This window comes from Vanessa tameamea, chromosome 19 (assembly GCF_037043105.1).
Source record: "Vanessa tameamea isolate UH-Manoa-2023 chromosome 19, ilVanTame1 primary haplotype, whole genome shotgun sequence".
Taxonomy (NCBI): domain Eukaryota; kingdom Metazoa; phylum Arthropoda; class Insecta; order Lepidoptera; family Nymphalidae; genus Vanessa; species Vanessa tameamea.
In genome coordinates, this window is record NC_087327.1 from 9,733,545 (window position 1) to 9,754,415 (window position 20,871).

General features: G+C 31.8%; 1 protein-coding gene across 2 annotated transcripts in view; it reads right to left on the reverse strand.

Moving 5' to 3' along the window:
- Nucleotides 1-1,949: 1,949 nt before the first annotated feature.
- The window catches only part of LOC113402821 (sodium/calcium exchanger Calx), a 124,114-nt gene continuing 105,192 nt past the window's right edge, over nt 1,950-20,871 (reverse strand). The window contains exons 3-8 of one of the 2 annotated variants that reach the window (XM_064217831.1): nt 8,939-9,087; nt 6,757-6,856; nt 4,995-5,087; nt 3,921-4,079; nt 3,055-3,226; nt 1,950-2,404 (exon numbers count right to left, since the gene is read on the reverse strand). In XM_064217831.1, coding sequence (XP_064073901.1) covers nt 2,200-2,404; nt 3,055-3,226; nt 3,921-4,079; nt 4,995-5,087; nt 6,757-6,856; nt 8,939-9,087 — 878 coding nt within the window. In that variant the 3' untranslated portion in view covers nt 1,950-2,199. The remainder of the gene's footprint in view (nt 2,405-3,054; nt 3,227-3,920; nt 4,080-4,994; nt 5,088-6,756; nt 6,857-8,938; nt 9,088-20,871) is intronic. The other variant, XM_064217832.1, reaches the window with a different exon arrangement.

The following is a 20,871-nucleotide window of genomic DNA, read 5'->3' on the forward strand; positions in this document are numbered from 1 at the left end:
TCCCATGAAAAAAGATAAAGAATAAGAATGGCATGTCATGATATGTTGATATTTTTGTTTGACACCTAAAATCAAGATGGCGGTATAGTGGCTGTCAAAATACATAATTATAGTTCTTACAGTTAAACGATAGTATCAGTTACAGTTGAAAATAATTTCGTATTTTTAGTAATAAAAATTTTGAAGAATCTTATAACTTCTGTTATATGATCAAATTTGATTTTCACGGAACCTAATTTCCGAAAACTTGCCCTCTCTGAACATTATTAAATTTGGAATTAAAAATGATGATTTTTTATATTTGAACAATTTGAATGAGGATTATTATGAGCTAACTGCTCAACATAATTTCCATTTTAGTAATTTTAACATTTGACGGCAATGGATTGCTTAAAGAAAATCATGTAATTTGAATTAAATCAGATCGACAGTTAAATTACTTCATTAACAGTATAGAACCGTATAAGTATTTTTCATTTAATGTTTAATCTTCTAGAAGTCTGTAATTAATCAAAACTAAAAGCCTTAAATAAATATTATACAGGAAAAATCATTAAAATTTAATAAATATTATTCAAACTTTTATATAAAAAAAAATCATTATTAACAAAATATATTATTAAATACTTAATAATAACAAATACTACATTCAATCATGATATTCGGGATCGACGAAGTTTATTATTCGTCGTCAGTGAAGCGACAAAAGCGAATACAAATTCTCAATAGTGTAAAACGACGCGTCTTTTTGTTAATACGTTAAAAGTCACTTTAATTAAAAATTATTATACACGAATTCGTATTCGCTTTTGTTGCTCCCCTTTAATGTTCCGCGCGCTCCATCATCTTCTATTTTTTTTAATTTGTTTTCGTGGTAACAATCTATGATATTCTTTATTACTAAATAATTTATCCATTTCGATTATATACAGAACACTAACACATCAAAACACATAGTGACGTTACATGACATTATCGATAAAAATATTTTTTTCATTTAATCAATCGACAACGCTGTATGTCACCTTTAATAGCAATTATTACTACAGACAGTTAACGTTATCAATACTTCAAGTACACATTAAATAAAAGCAATTATAATTAAAATCAATTGACAGTTTAATTTTATTAAAAAATCAGATATTTAATATGGGATATATGTTTCAGAAGAAATGATTGAAATTAATATAAAAAAATAACATACTCTTAAATTAATAACAAATTCACAAGTTCAGCTTTAACGTTGTATGTACTTGAAGATGACTATTCATAAAACAAATGATATAACCCTCCAAGCATCTACATTGACCTTAATTATGACATAAATATAAGAATCTGGTTTAATAGTAGCCTTCATAAAAGTATCCAAGCTTAGTGATGGGGCAAATCGAATGAATAATATTGCTTTTAATTTCCTACAAATCAATATGAAAAAAATATTAATTGTAACAATTTATAAATTCAATCTAAATTAGAATATTTTCTATCGACAACGATAAGCCCATCACTAGTCTAGACTACTTTTGATATATTTTAAACATTATTCTAACAATGGCCTACGTTACATTTGTCAACACGATTTCATTACATATAATATAATAATAAACTCCACTTTAATTCTACTTAGACCTTTATACCACAGCCTTCAAGGCTACATATAATGATTTTAGAAGTCTGAAAGGGAAAACTTCAAGAAGAAGAAGTAAATACATTTCGAATTCTAAGCCTGTACATTTGAGCACATCGCCTCAATTTCTGGAAACATCTACAATATATAATCAACTATACTAATATACAGGTAAAGGAACAGTATGCCTTGTCATTTTAAATTTTTGAACCGCTTCTTTCGTTCTTTTTCGTTCTACGTTCTATATTTGAAAAGTTTTTTTTTTTTTCATTTATAAGTTTTAATATTTTTTTGAAAATAGATTTAGGATAGAGCCGAGATAATTTTATAATTTAAAGTCGAATATAGGTTACAGCCAAAGTAAGCTATTTAGTTTAATATTATTTGAATTCCTAGAAATAGTTCCAACAAATAAAAAAAAAACACGACATTGTTTAATCACGAGAAAATTTTTGAACACATTTAATATTCATTTCAAAGATCCAATCAAAAATAATTTACTTTTAATATCCAATAGGAAGCGTCTATGTTTTTACGAATAAAGCCATCAAGCGATCACAAAATTAAAACCATTAAAATCCTGCAATATAACCATAAGCTTCTAAAGTTGACATGGTGAGATATATCAGCCACAATGAGAAGAAGAACATGGACGTAACGATCTTGATACCTCGTGGTCCACCCAGTTCTCCACCGATGGATTTTCTCCGCCGCAATACTAACACTAAAACAGCAAGGGCCGCTTCCGAACAGAACATGGTAACGCTGAATGCTAGGCTGTTAAAAAAATAATAATTAAGGTTACAACAAAGAATCGAACCAAATAATTAAACCAGAGAATTAAATCAAATTTTGCAGCAAACTTCAAGTGCGCAAAATCACACTGCACCGATGGATGAAAATTTTAAATTGTCTTTTTCTGATCACTTTATACATTAAGAGCTTGAATGATCCGTTTTGGTTTTTAGTAAGGATAAAAATTCGAACGATTCTGCGAGAAAGACGACACCTCTAACTCCATAATGATAAAGTGTCGACTTAAAAGGGGTTAATGCTTTGGGTCTTAATGTTGGTTCTACTTTTATTCCAATGAAATTTGAAGATATATTTCTACGACGAACTGTAGAAAATATCATCAAACGGTTTCATTTGAGTAATAAATACAAAATACGATGAAACAAAATGAACCTACATTGGAATTTGTAGATACACTTTTTTTAACTCAAAACAGAGCCAAGATAACCCGCTGGACATTACATATAAAATATAATGTTACGTAGGTATTATGTGAAGGAATATATACAACAAAATAAAAATGATACTAAGAGTAGAACTTGAATAAATTATATTATTTTTTTGTTTATGAAGACATTTGATACGAAGATGATGAAAGATGAATAAAAGATTTTCGTATTAAGAATACTCACTTTCCTGGATCAACGACAAACTTCTCGTTTTTACTCCAATGGACCACCGCGGCCACTGTCCACGCGACTCCAATTCCTAGGAAAACGTTCACAGCATTCGAGCCTGTGACGTTACCGACTGATGCATCCGCGTGTTTATCTTGAATTGCCGCTACTTTGCTTGCAAATGTATCTGGAAATATCAGGTTATGAGAAATGTATTTAACTTTTGGTATCACACAATCATATCAGCTATTCCTGCTCAATACTTTTACGTGGTGGTAGGGCTTTGTGCAAGCCCGTCTGGGTAGGTACCACCCACTCATCATATATTCTACCGCAAAATAACTCTACATACTCTGCATTGTTGTGTTCCGGTTAGAAGGGTGAGTGAGCCAGTGTAATCACAGGCACAAGGGACATAACATCTTAGTTATCAAGGTTGGTGGCGCATAGGCGGTGGTGATCACTTACCATCAGGTGGCCCATATGCTTGTCCGCCAAACAATGCCATAAAAAAAGAAGACTATTATAATGGAATATCTTAAACCAATTTAAAAAGATATTTCTGTATTGCATTAAAATGACATAAACTCTTCCTCTGATACTATGCAAGAAAAACTTGTAAAATTTTATGAAATTAAAATCATTGATCACATATAAATAATAAGAAAAACGGAACAAATACATCGAGTATATTTATTTATACCCATATCTACTCTATGCTCTACGAAACTTCCCATAAAAGCAGCAACAATCAACAACTAATTACTCTAACTTTATAGAATTTAATAGCACAATATTAACCGCAAAAATTTGAAAGATTAATATGGTAATCAAATCGACCAATATCCAACTCTGCTAGCCATACAAAACAAGTAATTTACCTGGTATGCTAGTCCCCAGTGCAACGAATATGATGGCAGTGACTGAATCCTTGATCCCGAGGGTGCAGCCGAAGTGAGAAGCGACATCGCCGATGACAGCCGTCACGAGACCGATGCAAATGATTGACACTACGAAGCAGACATATCCGCCTCCGATGTCTAAATAAAGAAAAATGACAAATATTTATATAGGTATTACAAGAGTAATATAATAATAACCATTATCATTACATAGTATAAAACAAAGTCGCTTACCGCTGTCTGTCCCTATGTATGCTTAAATCTTTAAAATTACATTATTTTAACTAGGGACCCGCCCCGGCTTCGCACGGGTGCAACGCTGTCATTAAACATACTACAGAATGTCTTACAATGTTCGCAGTTTTTCAGTCGTTAGAAATTACAAACCGCTATGTCCCTGCGGAATATCTTCGAAAATATTTATTTAAATGACATGCTGCAAATGATCTATATTAAATGCATAATATAGTTACTGTACATAATTGGATAAGGATTAATGCTGTATTGCTTAAAATCGCTTCGAAAATAAGCCATTTTTTCTCGTTAAAAGTTAAGGTGTACAATACTGTAGAACATTATTTTGATCTATCTCTTAGGGTTTGCATTGTGTTTATTTACGACATCACTTCAGAAACCTCTAAAATGATCAGTGTTTCTCTATTATATTGTGCGTGTATTATACATATAAACCTTCCTATTGAATCAATCTATCTATTATAAAAAACCGTATCTAAATCCGTTGGGTAATTTTAAAGATCTAAGCATACATAGGGACAGACAGCGGTAAGCGACTTTGTTTTATACTATGTAATGATAATGGTTATTATATTACTCTTGTAATACCGAAACATATCTAAGTGAATGGCTAACTTAATTATTTAATTTTATTTAAATCCAAACGAGGAATAGTGATTAAAACTTTAAGATTACTTTAAAATTAGGACGTGGACTTTGGTGAAACTTGTGAGAGGCCAAAATCTATCCTTGAAGTGCGACTGAGAAAAAAGATAAGTGTGAGAGACAGAGAGAGAGACAAAGTACAACATAACTTACCCGTAGGAGGAACAAACGCGAAAATAATTTTCCAGAAAAGTGTAAAAATATGCAGAACATAGTCTCCGCACGATGGTTGCTCGTCAGGGTTATCTAGATAAGAAATTTTATAGTTTAATATAGTAGATATATGTTACGCCTTATAAGCTTATAATCAATATCTTCTTTTTTAAACTATGCCTTTTTTCTTATAATAAAAATCGTAACTTACTTTTGTAAGTAATAATAGCAAATATAATAAAATAGTTTTGAATACTGAAACTTATGATAAACAACATATAATTTCAATTTAATCATCAAACCCAATTATACCAATGAAATGAATATAATTGCAAATGTTTTAAAACAGAATTCTACCTAAACCTATAACATAATTATTCAGCTTGCAGAAATAGCTTTTATAGCCTGTACGCTTAACGGAACGAATGAGAGCCTTAAGCTGCGTTTCCACTGATGAAAAATTGAATTACGGTGAATTATCGAAACGTTAATCAACTATTTCTGTAGAAGTGAATGATAATATAAATTTTGGTGGTCAACGCTCGTTGGCGACACAAAAGTTATAGTATTTCCTTTTCGGACGTATTAATCAAATTTAGATTCCAGATAAAATTATACAGATAAGATGCTTTAACAGATTTACCTATTCAATTCATACTATAAAACTGAACGAATGAAAAACATTTTTTTTTTGGTTATAATTAACTCATGCTTTAAGCAAAAATATGGGAAGGTAAATATTTAAAGAATTGCAAAAAGTTAAAAACACAGAAAAAGTTGCAAAACTTTAAATTAACTAAACATTGAATCCAAGATATATCAATATGTTTGAAAACACTTTTACTTTGAAGATTTACATGATGGCAGGGCTTTGTGCAAGTCCGTCTGGGTAAGTAGCACCCACTTATTATATATTTTAACGCCAAACAGTAATACATAGTATTGTCTTCCATTATGAAGTATGAGTGAGCCAGTGACACTACATGCACAAGAGCCATAACATCTTAGTTCCTAAGGTTGATGGCGCAGTACTAATATGAGCAAATATATTTTTTTCTTAGATTGCTAATGTCTATGGGCAGTGGTGACTTACCATCACGGCATATATGTCTGGCCGCCTTCCTATTTGTCATAAAAAAGATCCAATTTGGTATCCAAGAATCGTCCAATTGAAACAAAAAAGCTTTATTCGTTATGAAATGACTCATTTAGACAATTGTACGCTTGTAATATTTTAATAGTAACTATGATTAACCTCCTTAATATAATTTAAAAGAATTCAGTATTTTATATAAAAAAAATGTATATATTATTTGTAGAGATGGTCGGGCATATGTCCAATCCTTCCAGTAAATTGTCAGAATGTGATATACAACAGTATCTATAATAATTAAAAAATATAATATTTATTTACAAAAAAAACTTTACAGTGATCAAATGCGTTAGTTAAGTTGACTACCAAAATATTATCGCAATAATACCTCAGTAAAATTTAACAATATAAATCAATTTATAAAATATATTTAATTTATACGACACTCGAATCGAAATTTCGTATCACCTTAAGTCGGTTGTCAATCTCACGGACAAGCGAAGTGAATTCATACAGAATAAACCGCGATTTGCTGGCGCGTAAAAATAACCATAATCTTTTATTTTAGTCATCGTGTATTGTTTTTTTATTCTTTATTGACCTAGTTTGACTTTTTCATTAACATTCACAAACTCACCTATTATTTTGAATTTATTTGTATAATATTACCTGAACTCGCTGTCAAAGCCTCTGAGAACTGTTCCTTCCATGACGACGTCCCGATAATAATTGAGGCGTTCGCTCTTTGCACTAATTTATCTACAGTATTCTGAAAAGCGAAATAAATATTAATAACATCACCTAAATAGCGACTTAACTGACCATCACATTTGTCTTACCCGTTCCTACTGAAGGTAAAAATTCAATAGTATTCATGTTAAAATTAATAGTTTAATACATCACATAAAACTAGTAACACTAATGTATTAACAACATTATATATGTGTCACCGTATATATAATTATATATATATATATATATATATATATAATATAATTATATATACCGTTAGATTGTAATCTATATCGCGAGATTGAAAACTGTCGAAAGATTGTGAACCGAAACTTACTGCTTACGCATTTAACGCATTACTTTTCGGTAGATTATAATTTATCGATGATAATTAAAGTTAAATTATAAAAACTCTAACCTAACCTAACCGATATATCATAAACTATCGAAATTTTTTACGTTTTTTGAGTTAAATCACCGTTCAAAATATTTTAGCAGTTTACAATCTCGCGAGATAGATTACAATCTAATATATACATATAATCAAATTACCATTTAACAAATTTAAATCGTTTAATAAGAAGAAATTAATCAATATATCTTATTTATTCATTAGAAGAATACTTTTTAGAAAAAAAAACGCCTGGAATTAAGCTCGGTTTCCGTCACAGGACTGGTTGAACAATAATTTTGTAATTTTGTAAATATGTTAATTTGGAAAGAGCAACTATGCGAGTTTCTTGTCGTTTCTTCTCGCTGGAGGCTGCTTTCCGAAACGGTGGTTTATGTATTGACTATTGAAAAACGATTTATTGTTAAGTTTACTTGACATATTTGATTTGACTTCATTTGATTATGTACCAAGTGTAGAAGCAATTAATTTGATAATACGTATTTATAATCTATTGATTCTAAAACGAATGAATGAATCCAAAAATAATTTGTTCTTTGAAGCAACTTGTCTTATTTTCCAAATAATTAACCAGCATCCTTCGGGCTTCTCAAGGACACGGTAAGAATCTACATAAAATGTTTAAATCGTAATACATAATTATAAATGTATTATTTTACTCCCAACTCGCAATTCCCAGCGGAGCTCTCAGTCGGCGTGATTTATTTCCAACATTTTCAACGATCATCGTCATATTTTAGCAAATTTACAAAACCATTAATAATACGCTTAAACATTACTCATGAATCACTTCGTCAATTCATGAAAATTATATGAAAGTCCGTTTAGTAGTTTTCGAGTTTATCGCAATCAGACGGACAGACGTGGCGGAGGTTATTGACCTTAAGGATTTTCCAGTATTCATTAGGCATGAATAAGTGTATTATCGAGTTTTTGATTCCTTACTCTATTCAACGTTACAATTGTTTTATATCACGCAAAGGTTGAACAATCTGCATATAAGTTACATTTATTGACTTTTAACCTGTAAGTGCCGTAACCCATCAACGCAAACTGTCGTGCTATAATTTTCTATAGGGTATATTTCTTTGGCAGAGCCGAGATGGCCCAGTGGTTAGAACGCGTGCATCTTAACCGATGATTTCGGGTTCAAACCCAGGCAAGCAGTACTGAATTTTCATGCGCTTAATTTGCGTTTATAATTCATATCGTGCTCGGCGGTGAAGACATCGTGAGAAAACCTGCATGTGTCTAATTTCAACGAAATTCTACCACATGTGTATTCCACCAACCCGCATTGAAGCACCGTGGTGGAATATGCTCCAAACCTTCTCCTCAAAGGGAGAGGAGGCCTTAGCCCAGCATTGGTAAATTTACAGGCTGTTAATGTAAATGTAAAAAAAATTTCTTTGGCGCCGCGTCTTGTCTCGTATCAAAAACGCAAGTCAAATTCGCGCGCGGATTTGCAACGTACGACCTGTAACGTAGATGGGTCGGTCCAAAATATCTGATTGACGTCATCGGATCAGTAATCCGCTAAAAGCTTAAGCATTATTGTATGACAATAGTAAAAACAAACCATACAATGATTACCAATAATATGATAACAAAACTAAATTGTTGTACGCAATGACCAAATAATAATTTAATATGTAATTATTTTATATGGTTTATGTATTGATAACAAAAAAAAATCGGTTAAATTACCTTAAATTCTTTGCTCTCTTTAACTCGTAGTTGCGCGCGAGTTATTTCCCCAGCACGTGGGTACCCCATTAGGGCAACAACAGCTTCTTCCTCAGGGAGAGTTGTCAGGTGTTCAACTTCATTATCAGTCAGGACAGGACGATTATCATCTGCAGAAGGAATTCACATTAGAATTTATTATACTCATCGAAATCAACTTAAAAAATACTTATAGCAAAGGCCTATACGAGATCTGCCAAAAATGTCGAATCTGCTGCTTAAAAATCGGCATGTAATCAAATAAAATAAATTAAGAATCTACAATGATAATTACGTTTGACTAAGCGTTAAATATTAATTGATAGCGCCATTTTAAGATTCTATTCATTATCTTGAAATTAAATTAAATAATTGTACGGTTATAATTAGCAAATATCTAGCGTCTAAGATGTTGCTGAGTCAAATAAAAATATGGCATTAATGAATGTCAAGCTTTATAGGATTAAATGGTTCATATTTTACTCCTGAAATACATCTAGCAAAATGTTATGAATACCTAAATAATAGTTATCCAAACGAAATTAACATAAACAAATATTGCTTGGAAATTCAAACTATAATTAATTCGTAGTAACTTTGATAGCGGCTGTATTATAATCAAAGTCTAGGTACATTTAGTACTTGCGATAATATTTCGTTGATTTAATATATTATCGAATTGTTTTTTATTATGAATTTGCCAAAAAGACTTAGTATATTTTATTATTAAGGCCAGCGCACAACGGAGATGATTTCTAAATGCCTATTAAACAAGAACATCGTATTCATAATATTAAAAAAAACGTGTGCGTTTTGTTACGCCCAACTGATGTGATAACTTAAACTTTTCGAAACACGACTAGCGCTGTGGGTTAGAGTGAAAATGAAGGAACTTGCCTACCGCTGCCGCTACCGTATGCGTAAGAGAAAGGGAAGCCAGAGAGACTGGCGCCGTTACGTTTACTACTCTAATACTTCCTTAAGGAGTTATCACTTCTATAACGAGTCCAGAATCATGTATGATTAACTTTTGATGACTCAACTTGGTAATAAGTAACATTAACATTATATCCTCTTGAGAAAATGGCTTGGTACGGATTGTGGGGAAGCGAGAGGAAAGATGTCACACATCATTAAATCGATCAACTGGTCCTCGAGTGCGTAGTGTTTATGTTCTTGCGCAGGTGCTACATCGAAATCACTGACGCGCTTTCATGTGACGCGACTTTTAGCATGAATGAGACTAGTGTTTACCACATGTTAAAGCCATCAGGTGTTTTTTTTTTTATGTAATAGTTATTGTTCAATTCTGGAACATTGGGGAACTATGATACTTATATTAAAAGAAAATTCACGATTGTTTTAATAATAACATCGTCTTAGTTAAATGACTACTTATACGTTCGAAAAATCTTTATCCTATGATATCGTGAACTAGGCTGTACATAAGATATACGGATTAAAAAGTCAAAAGGTTTAATTCCCTTTTATAATAATTAAACAATATCGATTTATAAACTCGTAATTTGTATTTGGAACGCTACCGAGGGTTTGCTATAAAACCTCTTTTCTTCGTTTTACTGGCATTTTTATTATTAAATTTTTGGTATACGATGTGATACGTAAGTTTGAATGAATTTGAATGAAAAAAATTAACTATTGTAATTACATTGAAAATTTATAAAATGTAGATTAATTCGTGTGCATATAATATCAAGTTTGCCTTCATATACAAACACATATGTAATAACCATTCAATTAATATTACAAAATAAATTAAGCGCAACAGAATTTATTGCTCGTATTTTATATCACCTTTTCAATACGAACTTCATTAATATACCCGAATTTAATTTGTTTTATTGGTATTTTAATGATACCGTTAAATATATAAATGACCAAATTAAAAAGATTTATCTGTTTGAATTGTTAATTGATAATAATGTTACTTTTAAATTTATCACGATATATTTCCTCATACGAATTCGGTTATATTTTATTGTAAATAAGCATTGATGACTTAGTTGTATTTCATTTTAGGCTTTAATCATGACATATATTTTAATATATTTGAAAAACTAGATCACTCGATCCTAAGGCTGCTGCACGACACTAATTTTTACAAATAAAACTATTAGGTGCCACTGATAACCGAATATGAAAATTTACATGAAGTCAATTTGTTCTTCTATCTGGCTTTATACAATAAATACATAATTTTACAACTAAAACTAATAATCATAAATAATGCTTAAAACCTAAAACACTTCTATTCGATCACAATTGTCAATTAAACCATTGTCTTGGGATGTGAGACAATACAGCTGTAAATCATTCTCCATTCATGACTACGAAACCATATCACGACTTCCAATCGTGTTTGATTCAAACGTATTCATGATTATCTTATTAAATCAAGGTGATTAGCACATTGTTAACTCGTGAATAAGACGCCGGAATAAATTCCTTAACTCTATAAAATAAAACAAAGAAATCGAACATAAAATTTATTGCAAGAACTCAAAGCCTTTATTTCTCAAGATTTTATTTTGAAATCGTGACTTTTTTTCTGACCGGCAAACTTAGATTGCACGGCTTGTAAATTAAGTCGATACTAATAAATTAAAAACGAAGAGTTTGTTTGAACGCGATTCACAGGATCTACCAAATTAAAAAAATATATTTTATTTTATTTATTGAGAAAGATACAGAATAAATAATGTCACATTATGATCCACGAATCTTAATTTTAAAACTTTTAAGAATTCAAGCAACTTCTACTAGATACACCAAAAATTAGAAAAATATACAAAATTACTAAATTATTAAGTATGAATGTAATGATAAATATTATAATATAATATAACATACTTAAATTTAATACACAACAAGCTGAATACTGAAAAATATAAAAAGACACAAAGTGATCGAAGAATGACATGCAATAATAGCTCGTAATAACATAGCGAATTAGAAGGAAATATCAAACGAATTCTTACTTGAAACAGACCGATATTCCATCAGTCAAGCGTGCGAGTATGAAAAATAACAAATTAGATAGTTTATAAATACATGCATACTTACATAGATGTGCTCACGTGTTCATTGAAGCATTTATATATTTACAAGGACAAATAAAATATACATATAACAAGAGATATACGTTATAAATAGACATAGCTTGTTCTTATTTACATATTAGCTGAATCCACCATTTACGAAGAGAAAATGGATTTTATAAGTTGCAGCCAGAGAGGGTCTATAAAATATATATGTGTGTTAACTATACATGCATTAACGTAACCAAGTGTGTGGGGGGGGGGGAGGGGCGCGTGACACCCCTAAGTAATTCTTTGCACGTACCTAGAAATACTAATTTAAAAAATATAAATGTGACCAGAAAAGTGTTGTTTGAATAGTTAGTAGACATTTTGTTCTTATTGGTTTATATTCACCATTTATTAAGACGTTGAATATTTTTATCTCACTAGTAAAACCTTTGGAAATTCCGTGATGATTAAACATACTAACTTCATATAAAAGCTTGTCACGAGGGAGAGCAAAGAGTGAAGGCGGAAAATAAGTTCATGGATTTTCGGGACTCTCCCAAGAATATTACTTTGGCTACCACAAGGTACATTCCTAAAACATTAGACAGCAACGTTACCAGCAAGACAAAAGACCGTCTTAAATATCGCCTCAAGCTGAGTCCTCGTATTTAATAAACAATAATATTTTTTATATAAGATTTTAAATTAACATGGTTATTTTTATTACTAACAGTATTTAAAACGGGATATTTGCCATGTTTTTTATTTTTATTTGGTGGAGCTCGATATTTCGACATTATCTACGAATATCTTGTTCACGAGTCTTGTGAACAAGACATTCATTTTAAATACTGTTAATAATAATTTTTAATCTGTATAATATTGTTATTGATTTAACGTAGTTTACATGCAATTCTGAAACTTGAAAAAGTTTTTTATAGGGAAGATTTTGAACTATGCCTCGTAGATAACTCTTGGTATACCCAAATGATTCATTTTCTTACAAATAGAACCGGACAAATCTAAGAATAAGAATATGGTGAATTAAATTCCTTTCTGTGGGTAACTAATTTTTGTACAACATATCATCGTATTTTGCACGTCGCCGTCACGTCAGTCGCGTCTTGTCTCGTTTGAAAAAAGAAGTTTAACTATTGTTGTGTGATATGATTAGATAAAAAAGTGCTGAAGACGTAGACTTTTAACTTTTCTTAACAGAAATTTAACTAGATCAGGGCTAAGTTTCCATATGTTCATTATGTTTAAAATTCAACTCATGCTTGGTGAGGAAGGAAAACATCGTGAGTAATCATGTACCGTATAAAAATGTCACATGTGACCACCACCAACCTCTACTCAAACTCCATGGTGGCACAATCTCCAAACCATATTTATAAGATGAGACCTCCTCTTCTCTTGAATCGCCTAATATTTTGGAGCTGGATGAAAAACTGCCACTTATCTATTATCCCTTAACCCATAATAGATTAGCTTGGAATTAGCCTTCCTATAACTCTTTGAGATTCGAAGGCACATATGTAATATACAAATGGTATTCTTCTCAGTAGTTTCTAGTGTGTTGAAGGTTAAAATTATAAGATCTTTACGAAAAAAGTGTATATTTATTTATTAATATTTCTTTTTAAATAATTCAAACGCTTACCCTCAGTTTTTCAGAATAAATTCAGATATTCTTAAACGAAGTATCGATTTGCTTTTAATATTTTTACACATTATTTATATCAGATTATATATATACTTATACATTATTTTTTCAAGCTTATCAGCATATTTCCAAAGAATAATAATTTTGAGTCCGCCATCTTGAAATTTCTCATTCTGACGTCATAATCGTAGTAAATAATCCAAAAACCCTTAGAACAAAATCATAAGGATTTTGAATTAATTTTTTCAATAGAAAAATGTGCCCTCAAAGGATTAACCGTTATGAGAAGAAAATGTATAACATTTTTATATTGCTCTTGTTTATTTACTTCTTTAACTCAAGAAATACCCACAGTCATGTTTTCCGTATCTTTGATATCAATATAATATATTTCTATTATTTTAATTCATTATAATACGAGTATGTTACTTATACTGTACACATTTTTTGTATTATTATTATTATTTTAAACTCTCTACGTATAAAAAATAATTAAAAAACAAGGGAAATAAACTTCATTTTTTAATAGCTTCTTCGAGGCATACCTCATCACGTGACATTTATACATAAAAGCTTACATTACGCTGAACGTCTTTTAAAACCTTGATTGCGAGGTTTTGTTTAATTACACGAAGTAGAATGTTTTTAAAATGTATTTTTAAAGGTCATAACTAGGAAAAATTTAATATTCAATAATTGCTTGAATAGTTATTCAAGTGATATCTGAAGAACTTCGTGAGTGAATATTCACGTCTATGTCAAATAACATCCAATGTTGCTGGATCGGTTCGCTAATGAATCCATTCATCACTTTTCGTTTAGTTTTCTGTTTACAAATGTCACTTTAAGTGAAAAGGCGAAATTAAAGAAAAAAGCGCCTGATTCTATTTTTAGTAACAGGTAGTCGTCTTTAAAATAATTTAAATAAATATCAGTGTTGAACCGAGGTGGACCAAGTGAAAGCTAGCACACGTGAATTCCAATAAAATGATACGAGTTCAAACTCGGACAAACATGACTGACCTTATATGTGCTTTATTTAGTAATTATATTTTATAATGTTGGAAACTTATGTATCCAACAGCCTGCAAGTTAATTCATAACATATTATCACGTTATAGTTCTTGAATCAAAAAAAAAAATTGCTAGTCTACTAATACAGCGATCCAATTTAGGTTCTGTTGAAATTGGATCAGGAATGTACCGTAACCGTTAATAATCAGCTGAATTGAATCTCTGAATTGGACCTGCGTGATGAAATAAACTCACTTGGTGGTAGACCTTTGTGCAAACCCTAGGTAGTTACTAACCATTTATCATATATCGTATTGAGTGGGCCAATGTAACTACAGGCACAAGGGAAATAACATCTCAGTTCTCAAGATTGGTGGGGCTTTGGCGATTTGGGTAATGGTTAAAAATAATGTCATCACTGGCCATAATCCATTTCACCACTAACTATCCGTTGGACCATCTTCCCGACCAAACTTCCTCCTCAAGAGAAATTACCCAACAGTGGAACATTAACAGGCAGTTTACTTTCATAAATAATCAATGTATATCTTAACATCCTTAATATAAGATGAAAATGTGAACGCTTGGTACATGGTATTAACATCATAATAAGTATTATTTATATAAATGCCAGGTGAAAAAATTCCAGAGTAATATCAGCAGCGCGGCGCCACGATGACGTAATTGCGACAATCAAATTTCCTTAACAATCCACTCACGAAAATGATGGCGTAATAAAAACAAACGAATAAACCCCATGTTGCGGTAAGCGTTAAAAATAAGTGACCGTACTAATAAGTATTGTGATGATGACACAAAAATATTCATTTTTCTTTTATAAACAGCATTTTTTTAAAATGTGTTATGTAATAATGGAATCACGCAGTTTTTGTAACGTAACACTATCTATTTATAAATTTACATTAAAAAATAAATATTCTTACTTATTTGTGTCAGGATAACACAAAGCATTATTTAAAGTACGGTTGCACAGCTCTTTGAAGTGTGAGTAAGAGTGAGTGGTGGTTACTTGGCGGTAGGACTTTGTGCAAGCCTGTCTGAGTAGGTACGACCCACTCATCAGACTTTCTACCGCTAAACAACAATACTCAATATTGTTGTATTCCGGTTTGAAGCGTGAGTGATCCGGTGTAACTACAGGCACAATGGACATAACATATTAGTTCCCAAGGTTGGTGGCGCTTTGGCGATGTAAGGAATGATTAATATTTATTACAGCGCCATTCTCTATGGGCGGTGGTGACGAATTACGATCAGGTGGCCCATATGCTCGTCTGCAAACCTATGACATAAAAAAGTCATTGTAATTCCAGCTACAAGGGACATACATTTTAGTTTGCTTGGTGGAACATTGGCAATGCAAGGAATGGTTTATATGTCTTACAACGCCAATGTCTATGGCGTCTATGGCAATCGACCTACCTATTACAAATAATATTAACATGTATATAGATACACATATATATATATATATATATATATATATATATACACACACACATACACAGATGTATGTATGTGGGTATAATTGGAGTACATACTTTGATTCATATATTAATATTATAGAAAACTAGATTTCGTTCGCGGTCTCGTCCACGTTTAGAGAAGAAGGATACAGTTAATATGTACATTTTTCTGAGATGAAAAATGACCTATGTGCTATGCTAGACTATAACCCATTCGGATGTTTTGGTGTCATTGAGTAACAAACATACATCAAACCAAACTTCTAATCATAGTAAGATTGAGTGTTACTTATTTGTATATACTTGGATTCAAGCGAAAACAACTTAAACAAATGAACGATAAACTGACATGTTATGACAACTTTTACTCACAAGATCTATTACATAAGAGGGATGATATAAATTTAACGCCTGTGTCTGTCTTTGGCTGCGTAGTTTCTGAACGGATGAACAGATTTCGATTTGATTTTTATTTGTGTAAGGTGACTTGATCGAGAGCGATCTTAGCTACCGTTTAACGAAATCTGTTCGATGATCTTCGATCATCAGCTCTTTTCTTGTTCATACAGGGATGGGACTACCTTCTATATCGAACCGAATTCGTAATTCTTATATCCAATGCAGCATTACACTTATTGTCAAATTAAACGTTACCACCTTTTCGGAAAAGAATATACCCTGACCTGAGAGGTACCGGCGAAAGAAACTAAAAGGGTTTCATATGTATTAAATATCAAAGAGAAATAGCCAGGAGGCATTCATTCCCAAGGTATGTAATAACCCTTCGCACACAAGCATTTTTAAATACGTTTTTCTACTTGTCTACTGGTCGATTTAAGATTTAGTACCCTGTGGTTTCAATAATATTACAATAACATGATGCAACAGCATCATCTGACATCAGCAAGATACTCAACTCCTAAGTAACTTGCAACAAAGGTGTCGGTGTCATGTTTGTGATCATTATAATAGTATCATTATACGTTCTCGACTCTAGGAGGTTCTGCTAAACCTTATATTTTTTTATCCTGGCAAATCTCTCCAGGATACTAGGACATCATTATGAAAATATTGTATTGTCATCCGTCATTTTCACGTGTGCTATTTTTCAAGTCCATCGGTTTTCTTGAAGATAGCGAAGATCAAATTAAAAGATTATTTATAAATACTTACAGGTCAAGCTGACAAAAGCGTGATAATTCTATTTAAAAATATATCACACTAACGAGTTATCCTTGGGGAATATTTAGTAATATAATTTTCGTCCATCATATGCAGAATTAAAGGAATGTATGTTTGTCGACACAAACTAAGCCTTTGATAATTCAGAGCTCAGGTAAATTGAGAATTATACATAAACAATATAATAATTTGAACGTTTGAAAATTAATTGTTTACATAGATTTGAACTCGCAATCTTTGGTTCGCAATGTTTCAACCACTGGACAATCATCTCGGCAAGCGCTATATTTATTTGTAAATGTTATATATTCTGTGAAATATACGAACTGACAATAGATTCAACCGCCGTTTGTTATAGTATTCATGTACGCAATAACGAGCGCTATTCGAAATTTAAATTTTGAAATATTCAGCTGTTTTCTCCGTTGTGATAATTTTAATCTATATGTTTAAAAATGAACGAAAAACTAACAAAGATAGAAGTTCCTCTAACATCTTTGATATTTTTTTATTCTCAATCGTCCTATTTCAACTAACATCTTAATTTTTTTTTAATAACATTTATAACGCTTATGGGTTAATGAAAAAAAACTTTGGATAATTAGTTACATTTTGAAATAATCCAGCCCTGCCTTTAGGGATCTCTTTAAAACCCTTTCATTTTATTTTTATAACAATAAAAATGTTTTGGCGCTTACTGCAATTTAATTCTGCAATCCACATCCCCTGTCTCGTGCCACCCATAATTCAAACATATTATATTTGTTTCTTAAACATGACAACGTTCTGTATCAATAATCATATAGTTAAAACAACTATACGATATACTTCAACATAATTTGTAACACAAATAAACTCGCACTTGTTATATTCGCGTTAATGTCAGATATTACGGCGGTGAATTTAAATTTATTAACATTTAAATCTTATATATACCCTGATCAAGTTAGCTTGATCTTTTTGACAGACGGGCTAGTGATGAGAAACAGAAAATATAACATATGTAACAGTCGATGGAACGATGGAATGCGTAATTCAAATTAGAATTCAATTTTTTTTTAACTTATTTTTCTAAAAAGAATTATACCAGCCAAAGAGACCCCAACCACTAGCTAAAGAGACCCCAACCCTCGTTCGTAACAATAACTTAACAATGATCTTTAATAAGGATTTTTGTAATCGATAATCGTAGCAGTTACTGCCTGTTATTCGCGTCCCTACCGTCCGACCGATGTAAAATTGTACAAGCGTCTTTTATTTTCAGTGGTTCTATTTAAGTTTTACTTTGAAGCAATAATATATAATAGAAAAAGTCTTAAAATTTTCGGATAACGCTTGAATCTTTATGAACTTTTGTATTACATGTATTTTTTTAAAATATTTTAACAATTTTTAAAATCATTAAATTAAGAAAATAATTTGTTCGTCATTGCAAAGTTATGTCGATCAGAAAAATTTACATCTGTCAAAAAGATCAAGCTATCTTGTACAGAGTATACATTCGCGTTAATGTCAGAAATTACGGCGGCGAATTTAAATTTAGAAGATCATTTAAATCTTATATATTAATAGCCTAAGCCGATTTTTGTCCCAGTGATTATGGGGCGATGGCTACATATAAAAAGTCGGTTATGGTCTCATTTTGAAGAGCTCCAGCCGTAGATGTGCACAATAAAGAGGATTCTTGATTGCAATTCACTAAATTGTTATGATTTAACAAATAATTAATTTTAGAGAGAGGAGAAAGTTACTGTCCGGTTTGACTATAAAAAAAAACATTAATGAAAAACGCGTGAACCACTACGATATATGTATATAAGCAAATGTAAGTGAATGACTTGCAGTTTACAGCGGAATTAATTTAAAATAAAATCTGTCAATAGGTTTCAAAATTGCTAAAAAATCTATCGAATAAACGCGAAGTTTCGCGGGCGACCCACTAGTAACAATATATTATGGTAACGAGTTAAGACTCTTCCCCTTCCCTTCCATAGATTACGAGAGTGAGGAGGAGAATAAGGACTGCAACTGTGTATCCGCACACAGTCGCCCAATAATTTATCACACGCATTTCGCTTGTTTCTTTTGAGAATGGCCGATGTGTCACGAGCCCAAAATCGGTCAGGAGAAATCAATCAATCAATGTTGACTGTGCGTCAGTGTCATTCCAAACTCAGATAGATTACACTCCAGAGTTCCTGGAAGACATCACAAAGAGATACTTTTTATTTTATAATACAAGGTTTATGTTATTTTCTAAACATTGTTAGTTAATAAAATTAAAAAGAATAACATAAAAAAACTCATAAGCAGATGTGGTACTTGATCTTGGTTTTGTACAAGCCCGTCTAGTTAGGAATACTGCAATAGTTATGGGTGAACCAGTGATACAAGGGACATAACATCTTAGCTCATAAAGTGATGGTGTGATGTAAGAAATGTTAGATAATATTACAGTAATGTCTATGGACGTCGGTGAAGTATGGAAGAAGAAGACATGCTGCGCCGACCCCAAGTAAAATTGGGATAAGGGCAGGAGGATGATGATGATGATGACATCGGTGACCATTTAACATCAGATGGCCTACATATTATATGAAAAAAAAGGTATTATTACTAAAGTGGTTGTAAAAATAAAATAGAGATACAATGTATAAAAATATCAATATTATAAAAACGTCCAAGGTCTAATCACTAAGCGATCTCTTCCAGGCAACTTTATGGGTTTGAAATAATGTCTTAATATTATATGAGAGCCGAGATGGCCCAGTGGTTAAAACGCGTGCATATTAACTGATGATTTCGAGTTCAAACCCAGGCAAGCACCACTGAATTATTTTGTGCTTAATTTAAGTTTATAATTCATCTCGTGCTCGGCGGTGAATGAAAACATCGTGAGAAAACCTGCATGTGACTAATTTCAACGAAATTCTGCCACATGTGTATTCCACCAACCCGCATTGGAGCAGCGCGGTGGAATATGCTCCAAACCATCTCCTTAAAGGGAGAGGAGGCCTTAGCCCAGTGGGAAATTTACAGGCTGCTAATGAATTATATATTAGAACATAGGAATATTAGTTAACTTATTACAGCGGGCTTAACCCTTAAACATTATATCTAAAACAAGCTCGTTAGCCTTTTATCATAACGAAGTGATATCGGCCTTTATAGTACTCGAGTACCACCGATTTAGAGTAGACTAGATGCCGCATGTTCGTTAGATAGTATGAACCGAGCATGCCTTCTTCTTTGTGCCCACAATGACGTCACTCAATTTTTTTATAAGTTTTTGATAAATGGTCACCATCGCCCATGGACAATGGTGGAGAGAAACATTAACCATTCCTTACATCACCAATGCGCCACCAACCTTGGGAAACAAGATGCTATGTCCCTTGTGCCTGTACACTGGCTCACTCACCCTTCAAACCGGAACAAAACAATACTGAGTACTTTTATTTGGCGGTAGAATAATTGATGAGTGGGCGGTACCTACTCAGACGGGCCTACACAAAG